The 19,477-nt window shown below is 31.0% G+C and overlaps 1 protein-coding gene and 1 pseudogene across 2 annotated transcripts; both read left to right on the forward strand.

Moving 5' to 3' along the window:
- The first annotated feature begins 3,671 nt into the window (after positions 1-3,671).
- LOC149877229 (putative ATP-dependent RNA helicase DDX4) lies at positions 3,672-10,740 on the forward strand (annotated as a pseudogene). Its single transcript, XR_016448065.1, has 8 exons — positions 3,672-3,789; positions 6,786-6,851; positions 7,069-7,433; positions 9,035-9,298; positions 9,473-9,948; positions 10,127-10,397; positions 10,495-10,645; positions 10,706-10,740. The product of XR_016448065.1 is annotated as a putative ATP-dependent RNA helicase DDX4 (transcript).
- A 2,064-nt stretch (positions 10,741-12,804) lies between these two features.
- LOC149877230 (uncharacterized) lies at positions 12,805-14,007 on the forward strand. Its single transcript, XM_090074212.1, has 3 exons — positions 12,805-13,456; positions 13,644-13,735; positions 13,816-14,007. Exons 1-3 carry the CDS (start codon positions 13,106-13,108, stop codon positions 13,928-13,930), a joined length of 558 nt encoding a protein of 185 aa, XP_089930338.1. The 5' UTR covers positions 12,805-13,105; the 3' UTR covers positions 13,931-14,007.
- The last annotated feature ends 5,470 nt before the right edge of the window (positions 14,008-19,477 follow it).

Genomic DNA, 19,477 nt, shown 5'->3' on the forward strand with positions numbered 1-19,477 from the left:
GTTGAAGAAAAGCTGGGCGTACGCATGTAGGGCAGGAGATTTAGAGCCTTTGTTTGTATGTTAACTATTGGGGAGTTTGAGATAAGCACCTAATAAAATTACAAACGCTACTATGTCAAGGTTCCAACAGGATTTTAACAATCAAGCTAAGGTAGGAAATCTAATTCTGCTCCGGAGCAGTTCAAATACTCCGGCTTCTACTAGACTTAATTTCACCCTCGCCACAGTATTTAGCAAGAACCAATATCAATTTTGTATACCTGAAAATTTTCTTAATTAGCAGAGAACCCTTCTGTCACAGCTCATTTGGTTATCTACTTGAGTATGAGATTATCTTACTCTGATCGGTCACAGGTAATCATGAACACCGACAGCAGTGCAACACCAAACTGTTTACTTAATAATGTTACCTTGCAGTTTGAGATTGTGCGCACCTGTCAACTTGCTTCTAGCATAGCATTGGAAGCCACTAGAAAATGTGCCTTTCCCCCCCAAATGAATAGTCAGCCACCACCAAGTGAACCGTATATCTATGGCGGTGGAATGAAGCTCCGTAAATACGGTGACGGGCTGAGACTTCAGCAAATTTTTCCCTTAAATCTGGGACCATTGATATCGCAGTATTCATTGTGGTGGATGCTATCGCAGAGTTTGAGGTTGGTTAACTCGAAGGTGTCTCATGGTAAAATAAAATCTGTAAACCAGTGCTGAAACAGTCAACATCTTTTTGCCATTTAAAGTGAGAGTTGGCATCAGTAATAAAAAATTAGCAAACAATAATCCAATGTAGTAACAAACTATAGTCATAGTTATTAGCTAAAACTAATTGCGATTAATGGTTGACATGTGGTATAATAATGTGCATGCATTTTTTTTTAGAAACAGAAAACAATTGGTGCGCTTTTGGGTATGTAGGCAATGATTTTTCACTAACGCAGGTACAAGAGTTTGCACAGTCAACCGTTATTTGGGGAAGAAGGAAAGGGTGAGGGGGAAAGAGATAAGGGTTGACATCCAAAAGCAGAAGTCGTTGCAAAAATATTGGTGATGATAATCAAAAAGTAGTAAAACCATATGTGAAGTTCGGTTTTACCAAGCTAAGTCAAACTCTTGAAAAACAGGTGTTCTCAAAGCTCCAACAATCTTTTCTATTTCGTTTTAAACAAATTCGGACACTTGAAAACTACTTGATCGTAAACCGCTATATTACTGCTACTCGAAAACTAACTCGACAAATTATTTAGAATAATCACCGGTATTATTTAGAATAATCACCGGTGTTAAGACCTACTTTTGTAAATTCCAAAACTGTAGAAACTACATAATTTAGATTTCAACCGAAAACTTTTCTCATATTGAACTTGGATCTACACCAATTATGACCAACTTATTTTATTGCATAACCTAAATTGTTCAGAACAGATATATATCTAAGTTCAATTAACTATTTCTATTTTTAACCGACAGCATAATTAGTTAATTGTTGGTTAAATTAGTTAATTGTTGGTTAAATTAGTTAATTGTTGGTTAAATTTTACCAGCATTAGAAAGTAAAATTGCCAAATTTACTTATTTTTAATTATCTTTGTTTTGGAGTGATAAACTTGCAAACAAAAGCAAATTTAAAAAAAGTTAAACATTAAAAAGAATTACAGACCAGATATACTGCTTATACCTAAGAATGAGCTATAAAATATTTCGAAGAACTCGGGACATTAAATTATGCAATCTTTTGAAGTAAACCTTTCGAAGTGCTAAAAGGTGAACTTGTAGCAAAAAAGTGATAACTAAAACTAAAAACAAATTTGAAACTCGACAGCCAACTTTAGAAACGTATGTTTTCAAAACGGACTTACCGTAGCAGCCAACAAAGGGTGTCTCTATTGTACGTGGTTATAAAAAAAACTAAATTATGGCTAATGTTTCAAGGCGCCAATGGTTCGTGGGTCCCCTTAAAACAAGCTATAGATTTTCCCCTATAGCAACTAGATTGTTTTTAGATTACATCGATTTTTTTTTAACATAAACTCTTGAGATTAAAAAGGCGACCGTCGACCGTCGAAGTCATTAAACTTGGTTTCTTTTGTTTAAAGTTTTATCCCTCCAAAAATAAATAAACGTTCAAATTAAATTTGGAAGTTGCAAATGTTTGTTTGCCAAAATCCTTCAGCGCTTGGAACAACCCGGCATAGTTCATGACCGTATGTTCGGGCTCAGTTTTCGGCATATACCGGGTTTGGTGTTAAGCATTCTTTACTAAATTAAAGAGTTTAGTTGATTTATTATTCATCAAGTAAATTGGTGTTAACAATTAAGAATATCGAATCCGTTAAAAGTAATCGATTTCTTAGAACATTCTCGAAAAAAATTTCGCGTAATTTTATTAGATAATAAATTCACTCATTACCCAACCAAACCTGATATACTTTAAACTTAGTCACGGAATTGACTTTTTTTTCATCTCAGTGAACAACAATATAAATCTAAAACTAATCTAAAAAATCCCTTGATATTTAGTTAATGAAAAAGCGATTAAAAGTAAGAGAAATAACTATTACCTGTATTCAACCTGTCAGCCATTGTCTATATTAGTATCTTGGTCAAAACAAATCAACCCCCTGAGAGGAGTTAAAGCTCTTCAATTTTTAATGGTATTCGACTCCAAATTTAATGGAATTTGTATTGTATGTGTGTAATTCCTAATGTAAAAAGGTATTTCTAGTTAACTTCCTCAGAGATGTAGCAACAACAAATCAGAACTCAAACAGCTTTAATCGATAATTTGAAGCATCAGTATTTACATCTCTGAACAGGGAACAATAATTCAAAACAATACTATATTTTAAGCCATTCAGCTTTTATAATCAAATGCACTTATACTAAACCTGGCAAAGTGTTTCCAAACTTTTTTTTTTAAAAAAATACTTCATTTAATGCTTAACCATCGATGCAGAGCTAATAATTATGATATTTAGATTTAACTGCTGCATCCAAAAAAAAAAGATTAAGAACATAAAAAATCCAATGCTACCTTGTTAATGCTTTACATTAATTAAAAGTTTACTCATAAGTTCAATGTTCTGCTGTTCTTTTCAGCTTCAAATACCATTTTCGGACTCTAAGGCACGACGCTAGGCTTTGTCTCAGAAAAGAAAGGGTTATACTAGCATGCTCATAATACCCTGTTACTTTTATGCATTTTATACTTTTAAACATGAAAACTTTAAAAACTGCAAACATTCTTAATGTGAATTAAACGGCAAAAAAAATCAGTTAGAACCAACCAATAACAAATTATATTAAATCTTATTTCCACTTAACATTGTACAGTGCGGTGAAACGTTTAGAACAACACGGTGCAGTGCAAAGTTTAAGCGTAACGTAAATAAATTTCGTCACTGAATTCATTTTAAAAGTTTCATAGAAAGAAAAATCAAACTAAAATTCAGAGAAAAAACTCTGAACGAAAATAATTTAAAACTTTAGGACATTGAGAAGTAAAAAAGATAAGTAAGCATTTTTGTTGCATCGACCGATAATTGTTTTCCTATCTCAACCAAGCATTGACCCCCTAAAACGAATGAAAAGCTTCAGCCAATGAAATTCCGCTAAACGTTTGAGTTCTTAGAATTTTATTTTAAGCAGTATTTTTTTTTACTTCCGAATTTCTTAGAACTTTATTTTACACTGGTGTAGATTAATTACAAACATGATTTGTTTTTTAATTATATAGAAGATTTTATGAAACTTTAATTAACGAAGAAAGAGAGACGAGGAAGGGAAAAGAAAGTAAATGGATGTGTAAAATTTATAAGAAACATTTTCTTACTTCTTAATTATGTATGTATGTATGTATGTATGTATGTATGTATGTATGTATGTATGTATGTATGTATGTATGTATGTATGTATGTATGTATGTATGTATGTATGTATGTATGTATGTATGTATGTATGTATGTATGTAAGTATGTATGTATGTATGTATGCATGTATGTATGTATGTATGTATGTATGTATGTATGTATGTATGTATGTATGTATGTATGTATGTATGTATGTATGTATGTATGTATGTATGTATGTATGTAAGTATGTATGTATGTATGTATGTATGTATGTATGTATGTATGTATGTATGTATGTATGTATGTATGTATGTATGTATGTATGTATGTATGTAAGTATGTATGTATGTATGTATGTGTGTATGTATGTATGTATGTATGTATGTATGTATGTATGTATGTATGTATGTATGTATGTATGTATGTATGTATGTATGTAAGTATGTATGTATGTATGTATGTGTGTATGTATGTATGTATGTATGTATGTATGTATGTATGTATGTATGTATGTATGTATGTATGTATGTATGTATGTATGTATGTATGCATGTATGCATGTATGTATGTATGTATGTATGTATGTATGTATGTATGTATGTATGTATGTATGTATGTATGTATGTATGTATGTATGTACGCTTTACGAATTTAAACCGTTTAAGCAATCTCAACCAAATTTGGCAAGAGCCCTTCATTTTTTAAGGGGAAGGTTTTAGCGAAAGTATTGTACCAAAATTTTGACCCTGAGGAGTACCTTATTTAGTAAGGGTCTACCCCAGTTACTACAGTAAGTACCACAGGGAGTCAATATTTTGAAAAATTTCATGATTTGTTTTCAACTTTTTTTAACTTTTTTTCAAAAGTTTTCAACTTCAGGATTTGTTTTTAACTCAACTTTTTTTAACCTAATATTCCGGGCAACGCCGTGTAGTTCAGCATTCAACGCCGTGTAGTTTGTTGAGCATTCAACAAAAGAAGAAAATAAAGTCAGACGACATAAAACTATCGCTTGCTTATGTTAGAACTAAAACAAAACATATTCAGTTAAAAGGTGCTAAGTTAATTGATCATATAAATGTGGATAACTTATAGCTATCAGCACTATGTGCATGATCACTGTATCTGCTAAATTCTTTACTAAAATTCTACACTGTAGCTTTGAACATTCTTGCTGTGTCTTCAAAAATCGTGTCTTCGAAAAAAACGTGTCCTTCAAAAATCAAACATAAAATTTTTTCGATACTCAAAATTCAAGTTCGTTACCCTAAAAATTTATTGACCTGTTTTGAAACAAACACTAGATTTAAAGTAAATCACTTCTATCTCATGAATAAATGATCATCACTCATGAATAAATCATTTATGAGTGATGCGTTTTATTTTGGTTCTCAGGTTTACAATGAACACCGCACGTGTAAAAGTGAAACTTAAGATTTTTTAAAATTATTTTTCTTTCAGTTAGAATGCAGTCCATGATTATATATATATATATATATATATATATATATGTATATATATATATATATACGTTTTATTCACAGCAATTGATGTTAACTGATATTAATTTTTATGTTTTTATAAACATTATTGTTAAAAAGTATATTTTTAAAAAAATTATGAATTTTTTTTCAATTTTTCTCATGTTACTAACAATTTTGTTTAAAGTAGCCGGAAATTTACTGGGAAAAATAATAAATACGGTAATGATTAATCTTTATGTTTTCTTTAATTTTCAACTATTATTACTTTTCAAATCTTCAGCAACACCATTTAAAAAAACTTTAAATGGTGTTGCTGGAGATAAATGTAACAGCACGAACAATTAGAGGACGTTTAGTTGAAGCTAATTTGTTTTTCAAGATCACCTAGAAGTGTGCCTTTATTGAAAAAATGGCATAAAAGCCAGAAAAGAGTTTTGTCATAAATATTCTGCATAGAAAAATAAGAAATGGAGCACAGTTTTGTGGACAGATGAATCTAAATTTAATATCTTTGGATCAGATGGTTAGCAGTTTGTCCGTAGACCACCAAATAAAGAGTTTAACCCACATTACATTAAAAAAACACTTAAATTTGGTGGTGGAAGCATTATGGTGTGGGGATGTTTCTCGTCATCTGGTATTGGTCCTATCATTTTTAATAACAGACACTATGACAGCTAATATTTATACTAATACAATTGAAGAAATAATGCTTCCTTAGGATAACATGCCGCTGCTCTGAATATTTCAACAATATAACAATCCAAAACATACAGCTTCTATCACAAAGAGATGGTTCCAAAATAATGGTACAAGACAATTTGACTGGCCAGCGCAATCGCCAGATTTAAATCTAATAGAAAATTTATGGAAAATTGTAAAGGATGAGGTTGCAAAACAAAGCCTCGAAACAAAAGGGGTCTGTGATAGGCTGTGAAAACATCATGGTACGCTATTCCACTATCAACATGCCATAAATTGGTCAACAGCATGCCCAAAAGACTAATCGAAATTAAAAAAAAAAAAAAAGACATACAACACAATATTAGGCAATTTTTGTAAATATTATATTAAGTGATTGATAAACCTTTTTCAGAAAAAAAGAAAAGTTTGTTTTTGTTCTTAATTGTTTTTAATTACTTTTGTTAAATTTTTTTTTTTATAAACATTGAATTTTTTTGATTTTTTCAATTATACGACCAAATTAACCATTTCTGTATTTATTATTTTTTCCAGTAAATTTCGGCCTACTTTAATTGTAAGTAACATGAGAAAAAATTGAAAAACAATTACATAATTATTTTAAAAATATGATTTTTATCATTAAAGTTTATAAAAACATAAAAATTAATATCAGTTAACATCAACTGCTGTGAATAAAAAGCATTTTTCTAAATGTTTAGATAGTGTATTTATTATTTTTTCCACCACTGTATTATTTTTCCTTTTTTAGAATCAACTTGTCTTACAGCAAAACCTTGAAAAATGGATGATAAAGATTTAGCTCACCTTCTTAAAGGTACGTTTACCCCCTCTTGTTTGTAAATTTTGTTTTAAAAAGATATTAAAAGAATAAAAGTTCTTGAAAATATAAAGATGCTTTTAAAAATTAGACACAGGGAAACTTGAAAAAACAAAATGTTTCACTTACTGTCTTGCAATTATGCTTGCGCAGAGAAATTCGTTCGCTCAAACATGTCTGACGATAAACCAAACGTTTTTGCATTAATATTTAGGCTTGAAATTGTCGGAATGCCCAGATTTAAGTTGCGAGGACACTAACTGTTTTGTTTGTCAAGAATTGTGTTCTGAACTCAACGGAGACAATAAGTGCAATTTATTACCAGTTGATAGTTATATTCGACAACCAGGTATATTTTTTCACACTTATGATAAGTTAAACGTAAAAATGTCTGGACCAAACGATGTGCGTTTACCTGAACCAATCAGAAGCTTTCAGGATCTGAAAGAGTTACCTCCGTCAATAATTGATAATAAGTCATTTCACAAGAAACCAACACCGGTTCAAAAATATGCCATTCCGGTCATGATGGCAGGTTTAGATCTCGTGGCTTGTGCTCAAACAGGCTCAGGGAAAACGGTAAACATTAGAGCATTAGAAAATGAGAACTTTAGTGATTTTATTAATTTTATTTAGTTTAATGAATAAATAAGTTTTAATACAGTTATTATAATTTAATTTTAAAATTATTGTGAAGAGGGAGAATTAAATTAAAAACAACGATCGGAAAAGATGTACACAAGATGACACGTCAACCCTTCACATATATAAAACGAAAAGAAGAAAAGTTAAAAACAACGACCGGGAAAAGACGTCACACGACGTACACACGACGTCAAAGACGTAACAACGACCGGGAAAAGACGTCACACGACGATTCATCAACCTGTCGTGTAAGTAAATGATAAAGCAGAAAGAAGAAGAGTTAAAAACAATTGGAAAAGACCTAAACACGAAGACTCATCAACCTGCCATATAGATAAAAGATGAATAAGTATCGCAACCAAAAACTATAAAAATGCTCCAAGTAAAAGATTTTTGAGAAGACAGAAAGAGAGCGAGAAAGAGTTTTACAAGAGGAAGACGGAGTTTTAAAGAGATATAAAAGAGGTTTTAGAAGGATTTTAAAGAGAGAGAACTTTTGTAATTAAATAATGAATTCGGATAAACAAGAAGTTTTAAAAGTTTTGGCCGTTTCAAATAAACAAGAAGAAGAAGAAGAAGAAGAAGAAGAAGAAGAAGAAGAAGAAGAAGGAAAAGAAGAAGGAAAAGAAGAAGAAGAGATATTCCTTTAAAGAAAAAAAATAAAAGAGGAGTAATTGACAAAAACATTACTGAACACTACAAGTAGAGTAAGAGAGCATTATTTATATTTTATAAACTTAATGAATAAAAGAGTACTGACCATTACACACTGATAGACACATATAAATCTCGTACCCATGCCTCTCTAAACTTTAACCTTGCTACAAACAAACAGATAAACATTTACTTAAAAAAACTCCGCCCCCCACACTGGAGTTTCCAACCGATATTTACGTAATCACACATTTCTTCATAAATCAGTGAAATTTGATTATTAATCATTTTTTGAACAAATAAATTAATTATTTTCGAACAAATTAATTATTTTGAAACTGAATTTGAAACTGAATTTGAAACTGAATTGAAGAGAAAACATTTTTGTTTAAAAAGAAGAAGAAAATAGAAAGAAATTTTTCAAACGAGTGAAACCACATATTTAATAAACATTTAAAACAGTTTTATCAAATGGTATTCAGATCTCCAGCGATAGTAATCCTAATGTTATTCCACTTTTTTATTCAAAAACACCATCTGCACCCAACTGTGTTACACCCGACAACTGTGTTACACCCGACAACTGTGTTACACCCGACAACTGTGTTACACCCGACAACTGTGTTACACCCGACAACTGTGTTACACCCGACAACTGTGTTACACCCGACGACGATGTTTCGCAATTAGAATATTTTGATCGAGACTCTCTTGGAGATGAGGAATCGTCACGTGTTACTCTTTTCCCGGTCGTTGTTTTTAACTTCTCTTCTTTTCGCTTTATCATTCATTTATATGAAGGGGTGACGAGTCATCCAGTGTACTTCTTTTCCGGTTTTTATTTTTAATCTAATTCTCCCTTCTCACGTAAACATTTACAGGCAGCTTTTTTACTACCAATCTTTGCAAAGATTTTATCAAGAAGCAAAGATGAGGGACCATATGCTCTTATACTTACACCAACTCGTGAGCTCGCAATTCAAATTTATCGCGACATCAAACAATTAACCGAAGAAACCAGTATTAAGTGTTGTTGTGCATATGGTGGAACGAATGTAGGAAAAAATCTCAGTGATATAAGGGCTGGCTTCGACATACTTGTTGGTACACTGGGTCGGGTTTTGCATCTTGTTCAATTGAATGAGGTGCTTTTTTTCAATCAAATAATGTTTATAACGTTATCCATGGTTTTCATTTCTAACAAAATATAAATGCGATAGTAAATATCTGTTTTACACTATAAAATTATGCTACAAGTTGTTAAAGTATTTTTGTCGTAGTTTTACAATTCCTTAAGATCTACTTATATTTGAACGTAGACTTTGTTATCCACTATCAAAGTGTTGGTTTTGGATGAGGGAGACCATTTGTTGCTGGGAAGTAACTTCATTTCAGACCTTGAAGAGCTAAACAAGCATTTAAAAGAAGAAAGACAGACGGTTTTATTTTGTGCTACGTTACCTGAAAAGGTGACCGACTTCTACGATGCAGTAAACAATAAACCTGGAAAAAGTAAAAGAACAGATTTTGCAGAAATCCTCAAGAAATTTATTAAAATCAACTTTGTTTTTATCTGTGTGGGCAATGCTGATGGGCCCTCCAGTTTGATTGACCAGCGTTTTATAAAAGTTCAGCAGAATCCGCCAAAGATAAAAATGCTTATTGACATTTTAGTCGAAGAAGTAAAATAAAAGAGTAAAACAATTGTATTTGTGGAAACAATAACTGAAACAAGTAGTTTGTCAAAGTTTTTGTGCCGGTGCGGCTTTCCGGTGACTGTATTTCACAAATAATTGTTTATATTTATCAAAAGTTGTGTTTTTTAATCATGTTTGGTTGCTAGTTGATGACGTTCTTGTTTGGGGTATTGATTACAAGCAGATACTTTGCTGGTTTTTTTTGTTTTTTTTTTGGATTAAATACGAGATCTTCGTTTTTAATCCAAAAAGTCTTATCCTTTAAAACTACTTTAGAGATCGAAGTCAAACGGATCGAGAGTACGGATTGCATCAGTTTAACTCTGGTATAAAGCCTATAATGGTGTGCACAAGCGTGTCAGCACGAGGTCTAGATATTGTTGAAGTGAAAACCGTAATCAATTACAATTTGCCTCGCGATGTATCAACTTACATATATAGAATCGGACGAACGGGAAGAGCTGGTAACAAAGGAAAGTCGATATCCTTTTTTGTTAAGGGCCGAGATAATGGTATTGCAAGAGGATTAGTAAAAAACTTATCTGTAGTAAGTTTCTTAGTTTTCGATGAAAATCTCGCATTTTACTGTTTACTTATTTCACTTAGACTTGTGTTTGCATTTAACACAAAAATTTAATTATTAGTCCGAGCAAGATGTTCCAGAATGGCTCGAAGAAATTGCAGAGAAAGCTCTAGGAACAGATTACGGTCCTAGAGCAGGAGAATACGCGGCCAAAGACACCAGAAAAACTGTACACCAATTTGTTATTTTAGTTTTGTTTCGGGAAAAGGGAGGTAGGGGATGTTTAACTATGCAGTTTTTTAGATTTCATTAATTTTTTTAATTTTTCATAGGTGTCAGCCAATACTTTCGAGTGCATTCTTTTTGAATAATAGTCGACGAATCGTGTTCAAAGACCTTTCTATAATCATTTAGCTTTGTATTCTTCTTTAAAATCATAACGAAATTTTATATGAACTTTGGTTTTATTTAATTCTAGGGATTATCTAGGTCTCACTTAAGTCTTTTGGATTGTAATTAAGTCTCGAATCATTTTCTCCTAGCCCTAATTGTCAATTAATGTTCAGAGGAGATGTCTGTCATAAGGCTCCACATTTTATAACGGCAACTTCTCTAAATATAAACGGAAAATGGAACGCGAGACTCATTTTTCTTAAGAAAAGTTTCTTGGAATCGCTAGGGAATTATGGATCTAATATTCGTAAAAGTTGTCGGTCATGTTTGTCATCTTTTTTGTTCCATACGCCTTTTAATGAGGGTTTGCATTAAAAAGAATCCTGCTGAAATGTTTCAAATTATTTCTTACTCTTTAACCTTTAAGTACAAATTATATTGTAAAAACCTTTGACAACCTGAAACATAAAAAACAATATTACATTTATCAAATTTTTTAGCCAATTCTCATGTTCATTATCGCAAATATTCTTCGACCTAATTTTGGTCATAAACACAAAGATCCTGTTCCATACTTTGAGATGGGGACATTTTATTACAACGATGTTTTTGGTCTAATGGAATTCAGCAATGAATGCGTTGCCAACTATTGGCGACTTTTTATCAACTATTTCAAAAGCCGTTTAAAAACTATTTTATTGCATTACAAAAATTTTTATTTTTATTTAAAAGAAGATTATGACAATATGGCTTTACTTTGTATATCCCTCAAAATCTATAAGTTCTTTTCGCCTCTGGACCATTTCCTTGACAACCTAGGTTATGATAATGGAAAACGGCTCCATCAAGATATCGCCATGATGGAATGAAGCTGAGGACGGTGAGTTTGACCATGCTTGCTTGTTATTGTTAGATGCTTCAATTGACAACATGCCAATCATAGACTAAATTTGACTTTAAAGAAAATTGAGTTAAAAACATTAACTGTTTCGGCCTGAGAGAGACAAACAACTGCCCAATACAAAAACAATACATTAAAAGTCACCCAAAAAATGTTGAAATGTTTGAGAAAAAATTTTTTTACCGTTGTTAATGTTACTTGGTGATAAACTACTAAAAAAAGTAAAATTTAAATGTAGAAAAACTGTATTTTAAGATATAATCAGGGCTATCGGATAGAGATACGCCCCCCCCCCCCAACCACGATAACTATCCACATTTTTTATCAATCTCAGAATTTTCACAAATCTGAAATTAGAAACCACCAGCTCTCTGATATTTTTTTGTTATTTCTTTGTTATTTTTATTATTCTTTTTTTTTTTTTTGTTATTTCTTTGTTATTTTTATTAGTCTTTTTTTTTTGGTAATTTAAGATGCGATAACGTACGCGGTTCTATTGAAATACTTGCATGTAAAAAAAAAAGTCAAATTTATATTATATTCTTATTTTTAATTATAATTATTTTGCTATCATTATAACTAATATACTTTTAACTATTTCTTTAATCCGTGACAGCATAAAAAATCTCCCTAACTTTTAAGATTTACGTCGCTTGCTCGGCGTATCAAAGTGCCTCATGTCCTTTACAAAATATAATTGATCTATACCTGTTGTTAAAGAGTTGGATAAAATGCGACATTTTTCGAAATTTTGTCGACATTAGTGAAAAAGTTTGACAAAATTTATTCCATAAATGAATTCACTTTTCGCCCGGAATATGGGGCGTTACAAACACACAGAACAAACTGTGATTGAGAAAAAAGAAAAAAAAAATCGACTTGTTAAATTTCTTTGGAACGGTTATCACGCAACTAGTTTTAAAATTAAAAATTTTTTTTGAAAAGATGTTACTTTTAAAACCAACGTCTCATCTGCCAACTTTACAGGTAGTCAAAAATCACAGGTAGTTTAAAGTAAACGGTTCTCTCACGCTGAGTCTCCTTTCATCAACTTACCTGCACTAGGTAACTATTTACCGTTTATTGTTAACGTGTTTCGGAAAAAAATATTTGTTTTAAACCCCTTGAGTTTTTGACCCCGCGAGTCTTTCTAACGTTAAATAGGCTGATGAAACTTAAGAAAAATACTGAAATAGAAAAAAATTCAATGAAATTTCTTACAGAACTGTAGAATACGTAAGTTGCTTTTTTACGCGGATTTTCAAAAGAACACGTGGAAGAGCATTCCAACTACGGTAACATTCCAATCATACCAAAAACGCGCGCTTGATATTGGAAAAAAAATTCAGTTGTAGACGGTTTGTTTTTTGCGTTACTTACAAATTTGGCATTTATAACTTTGATAGATTGAGACGTAGAAAACCATTTTTAGTTAATTATGAGCTACTCAAGAAATTACAAACCGCCACATACTTACTTTGACCATTTCTTTGCATCCAGTTATGAAACGCATCCTGAAAACAGCTTTGGTTTTGATACAATCTCAAGTTGCCTAACGAATGATCAACTTCACAGCGACAACTGCACTCTGACGTATATTTGTCAGTTGCCTGTCAGTTCCTATGCCCATTCCTGTGATGAACGAGAAGAGACTACAAGGTTCACAAAGCAAGTTTTTCGCTTTACAAATCTCCGCGATGATCGAACCGAAAGTCACGTTGAAACAATCGTGACTCGTAGAGCTATCTATTATCGTCACAGAATATTTGTTGGTTCCCTTGACCATTTTGTAAGTATCAATTGCTAAGTGTGTTTCAGGGTTTGTAGTTTGTGTGCTTGGCATTGTTTTTCGAATTGTTTTATATACACTATGTTTACACTATCTTATTAAGAGTTAATGTAAACATAGTGTAAATATCGAAAACATCCTATTTTACGAAATGTAACTTACAAGCTGAATCCCCTTCTTTGTTTAGACCAACTCAAAAGAACTTGCAGAATTCTTTCAAAGGTTTGGAGAAGTTATCGAAGCTAAAGTAATCTTTAATCCAGAAGGCTTTTCTAGACGGTCAGTATCTTTGCTTTATTATTACGAACCTTTCATGTTTACAGCAAAAGCCCTTTATTCTTCTTTTTTTTTTCCCCTAGATATGGGTTTGTATCTTTTAGCTCACCGGATACTGTGACATATATTCTAAGCCAAGACGCTGTTTATATGGATGATAGAAAGTTAGTTGTGGCACCAGCGATTCGTAAAAAATAGACGAACAGTTTTGTTTTTGTTTCTTGATTCTATTTAGGTTTTGTTTTTGTTTATTGAAAGAAGTTATGTTTACTCTTTGTCGTCGTTTTATTATTTTTTTTTTTTTTGTATGCGGTCCCTTGAAACCCACATTGATTCTAATAAACGCTAAGTGAACATAACCTCCGTTTTCTTACTTTTGAAGGTGTTTTTCGCCTTAAGGTTCATCGGATTTTTATTGGAAGAAAGAAAAGTAATACCACTCTAAAGTTTGTGGATCAAATAAGCTGCGCTTTTTTTTCTTTTTTTTTTAATTTCTTCGCCGTTTATTGTCTTCGCTATTCAGTTATTTTTTTTATGCGTTACTAAGAGAGGATTAATGGGACAGTATCGTTTGATTTTTCTTTAAAAAGCTTTTGATAAAAGTCCTTAATTCTTCTAAATTTTACTGGATTTTTATTTTTACATTCGTTCTGGGTGCTTCAGAGTTCGCATTTTATTTATTTTAATGAGTCCTTTGAAATGTTCACATAATTTTGACCTTTGACTTTTTCTAAAAGAATCACGGCGCCTTTTGTTATGAGAACTTTACACAAACCATTTTCGTTCTAAGAATTTCAAACAAACCACCAGTTGGCGTCTAAATGAATTCTAGCCACGTCACAATTTCAAAGTGACACAATTTTCCTCGTGCGCCATTGGTGCTTATTAGTTTGACAAAAAGCAACTTTTTAGTGATAAAAGTTTTCTTTTTTTTTTTATAAAAGTAACAGAAAATCTTTTTTATTTTGGTTATTGCTATTTCGTTTATCATTTTTTTCTTTTTGGATTTGGCATCCACAAAAACATGTCAGCTTATAATTAGTTTGCCGGGGAATAAAATGGCAAAATGCAGTTGTTAAGTATTTTGACAAAAAAAAATTGTTTTTCTTTATTTTCTTGGCTTCTTTTGAAGTCCTGTTTTTAAACATTGGCTACGTAAAATTTGAGCATTTTTTAAAGGGAAATTTTTAAAGTAAAACATCAAATCTAAAATTTCGGTTTATGTCTTAAAGCAATTTGTCTTCGCTATTGAAAAAGTAAAACATTTCAAAAGAAATTTTTTTGTATTTTTTAAAATGCCGTCGAAAAAAGAAAACGTTCGCGAAGAAGTTGTGCACAAATTTATTTCGATTCCAAGCGCTTCACATTCTTCAATCGCAAAGGCAACCAAAGTACCTCGACCAACAGTCCAACGTGTAATTTCTAAAACTTTTAAATTCTAGATTCCGGGAGTTTGGAGCAAAGCTATTCAACGAAAGAAACAAGGATTCCTTGATAAGAAATTAGTTGAGAACTTAAAGCGATCATTTGAGCAAAATCCCAGCCTATCGAACTGAATTCGAGTTCAATGATACGGAACTTCAAGATCATTCGTGATGTAAATTCTGTAATTTGAAGTTTTTTAAAGTCAAGAAAGTACCTAATTGCAATGAGAAATAGAATTAGGCTACCAAAAAGCGAGTAAGAAAATTATTTGATTAGGTGATGACAAATCAAAATGGCTGCCTTATTAACAATGAAACTTATGTCAAAACTGACTTAAAGCAGATCCCAGGTCGCCAATTTTATGTTTCAAACAAGCGATTTGGTGTTCACGACAAGTTTAAGTTTCAAAAGTGAGACAAGTTCTGCAAAAGTTTATGATATGGCAAGTGATATGCAGTTGTGGCCGTAAATTAAAAGCGTTTGTCACTTCTCAGACAAAGACCAAGGAACTTAACGTCTCTGAGTGCTTGCAAAAACTTCGTTACCTTTTATCAAGTCCCATAATGGTCCCACCATCTCGCAAATGTCAGAAAAAAACAAAACCGCGCAACTCATAATTTTACTTTAAAAATCAATAATAAAAATAGAATATTACTTAAAATTATAGTTTCAAAGTATTCTAAGAATGTAAACTAGTAAATTCCTGTAGAAAATATGGTAGTTGAACCTTTTCAAACAAATAGACATTGTAATTACAAAAAGTTTATTTTACGGTTAAAAACTTTTACAGGAAATGTTAGAAAATGAATTTAACTTATGCATCATATATCAATGGAAAATTTAACAGGCAGAAAAAAATAACCACAAAAAGCACTAACAAGAATAATGATTCAATAAAGCAATAAGATCATTAAAATGAGGTCACTCTTCATAATCACTCTCAAGCACACTTTCGGAAAGGTTAAGTACAGGTGTTTGTAAAAGATGTGCGATTTCAGGTAGGGGTGGGAGTTAAGGTTAGTTTTAGTCTAACTAAATTTAGTCGACTAACTTTTTAGTCTAACTAAAATTAGTCGACTAAAACAAGATTTAGTGCTAAAAAAACTGAATAACCTACAGTAGCGTAGCTAAAGGTTTCGGGCTCATAGGCAAGATCCCCTGAGGGGCCCCCTTAAGGTAAATTTACTTTATAAAAAAAGTAAATTCAGTAAATATATTATAAATTCAGTAGTTTATTATTATTACAGAAAAGAACACAGTATGAAAAACACTTACAAAGTACATAATATTAAAAAACTTTTTTTCTAACTTTTGCATTTGCAAAGATATTCACAACTTATTTAACATCCATTGCTGATGCTGTTTTATGCTCTATGGCTAGTAATGCAAGATGATGTAGTCTGCTTTGAGTGGTTGCTTTTCTTTTGTAATCTTTAATTATTTTTAATTTATTAAAACTTCTTTCCACACTTGCAACCGTTACGGGTTATGTAAAAAATAAAAGAGCTGTCATGTAAATTTCGGAAAAATCACTTTCCAATACACTATATTTGGTTGTCATTATTTCAGCTAGCTGTTTAATTGTCGTTGTGTGGTTTAAATCTAATTTTAATAATGTGGTAAGTTGGACAAATTGATTAGCCAGGTTGAATGTAAATACTTCTGGATATTTGCTGCAAAGTGTATCACAAGCTTTTACCATATTTTGTTGCGACATCGTTAATATATTCTTAGGTTCAAGAAATGCAAAATAATGGTTGATAGTTTGCGCCATTTTTCGATGGGCCCTTAGGCTGTCCCTACTCTTGCTATAGGGTAGCTACGCATCTGATAACCTATACCATTGAACGCGTGCTATAGGGTAGCTACGCGTCTGATAACCTATACCATGAAATTATATGAACATAATATGAATTATGACAAATAAATCAACTTAAAGACTTTCATCAAAATTTATTGTTTTTAAGAAATTTAAAATACGTAATATAATTTGTGACAATTAGGTAATAAAGTTCTTTTGTTTGTATCTAGTATTGCCCCAAATTTTCTTTTATTGAATTGAATAAAAATTGGTTTTTTTGTAGAACAACTCCGTCAAAAACAGCAACAAAAACATTTTATACCGAAAACATAATTAGTTATTAGCATTTTAATAATAATTTTTAAAAGAAAAACAAAATTGAGAGTTGAACAAGATATATGTTCAATGACACAATATAGAAAGAATAAAAAACGTTAATTGCCTAACTGTTTCAATCTTATTGTTGTCATTGTAAGTATCTGCGTTTTTATGAGTGTAGAGCGAAATAAATTAGGTATTACCAAAAAGAATTATTGCAGGTATTATATAAAGGAAATCCGAAAATGCTTCTGCACATAACACACCTTTCAAAAACATGGCACCATTTTTTTTTATAAATTGATTTCACATGTTTTATAATTTGTAATTCACTTTAATTTGAAACTGAAAAAATCTAGATCTGAACCGCTTTTCATTGAAATTTAAAACAAGTACTTAATAATAACGGGGGACTAATTAGATAAATTTTATTACAAGTTTCCAGGTGTATATGTCGCAAACCTTTTCTCATGAACCTTGAAACAGATGCCCTGCAGATGTAAATTGTAATTTACAGCAATTTGTAGTTAAAAACATGGCGCTCAAACCACTTCACAACAAACGCATAAATATATTTTGAAAAAGTATTTTTTGGGTAACAGTAACAATATATTTTTCGCAAATTAAAAATTTAGTAAACTAAATTTAATTAAACTAAAAAGTTAGTCGACAAAATTCAGTTGACCACAAAGTTAGTTGACTAACTTTAGTTATACTAAAAATGTAGTCGACAAACTTTAGTTATACTAAAAATGTAGTCGACTAATTTTAGTCAGACTAAATTTTTTGTCAACTAATTTTAGTTAGACTAAAAAGTTAGTCGACTAAATATAGTTACGGTATTTTTAGTTAAGTTAGTTACAATTTTTAGTTTTGGTCACAACACTAATTTCAGGTGGCAATGGCTTTTTTTGACTAAACAATTACATTATATAAATTTTTAAAATACAATTCGTTTGTGATTTTAGTATTTGTCTTGCTTTATCCCTACAATTCAACAGCTGCAGAGTTACGCGAAATTTTGTACTCAATTGAATTTATCTTCTTGCCCATTAATAAAGATATCTTTTAAAGTCGGACAAACCTGGACATTAAAACTTTAAATTATTGAATTTAACATCATAATTATTCAATAATTGGTGACACTTTTAGACAATTTAAGAAAATTATGAATGAAAATTGGCTGTATTTCCTAAAAAATAGTTATTTAGTTGCCGAGAAGAAATCATTTTTTGGTTGATGATAAAATTGGAAATATATTATGAAGTATTATTATATTTCAATTACACATTTATGTATTAGAGTTTTAAGCATTTTCATTATATGTTTTATATTAAAAAATCCTAGTTTTCTAGACTGGTCCTAAAGCTCGTACTTTGTATGGAAGTTTTTTTCTCTTCTGGTTTTATCAACTTAGTATTGAATTTCTTTTAAAAAATTATTTTAGGTGTAAGGTATGGTAATTTTTACTTAATATTTTATTAACATAAACTATTAGCTTTAAGTAAAATGCACAAATTTAAATAATAAAGTTAATTTTTATTGTTTTATTGTTGCGCAATTTTAGGTAAAACTGACCATTGTGGGGGGAGGGAGAAGGTGATGTCTCGAATAGGTATGGCATTTGAATCGCAATTTTATTTTGTAACGTTTTAGTGACAGTGTTATTAAAAGCAGATATTGGTTCCCTTAAGGTGGTACCAGGGTAAATGCAACTTTTTAACAAAAAATTTAAAACTATTAATAGACTTTAGCTCTTTTCTATTAATGAACAAAAAAAATATAAAACAGTACAAAAAAATAGAATAAATAATTGATGACGTCATTAGTTATGCGCATAATTAGTGTCATTTTACCCCCAAAACTGCATATTCTTTCATCTATTATAACTAACTTAAAAAGTGTCAAAACTGTTTGAAAATTTGAATTCTTTAACGTGTTTGGAATGTTGTCTATGAAACAGAATTTTTTTAAACATTTTTGATTTTACATTCGAACTTTAAGATGTAAAAATTAAGGGAAGTTTGGGACCAAAGCATGATAAAAATGAGTTTTAAAAAATAAAACAAAAAAACTTTTCTTCATAGACAACATTCATAATATGTTCATCTTTAAACCTGCAAAATTTCAGCCCACTATCTATTCTCTATGAAAAGTTATTTTTTCTGAGAAATTGAGATTTAGCGAGAGAAAAAAAAGTT

Source organism: Hydra viridissima, unplaced genomic scaffold (genome assembly GCF_058129835.1).
Source record: "Hydra viridissima isolate aposymbiotic clone 2 unplaced genomic scaffold, HvirCarnegie_v1 scaffold_16, whole genome shotgun sequence".
Taxonomy (NCBI): domain Eukaryota; kingdom Metazoa; phylum Cnidaria; class Hydrozoa; order Anthoathecata; family Hydridae; genus Hydra; species Hydra viridissima.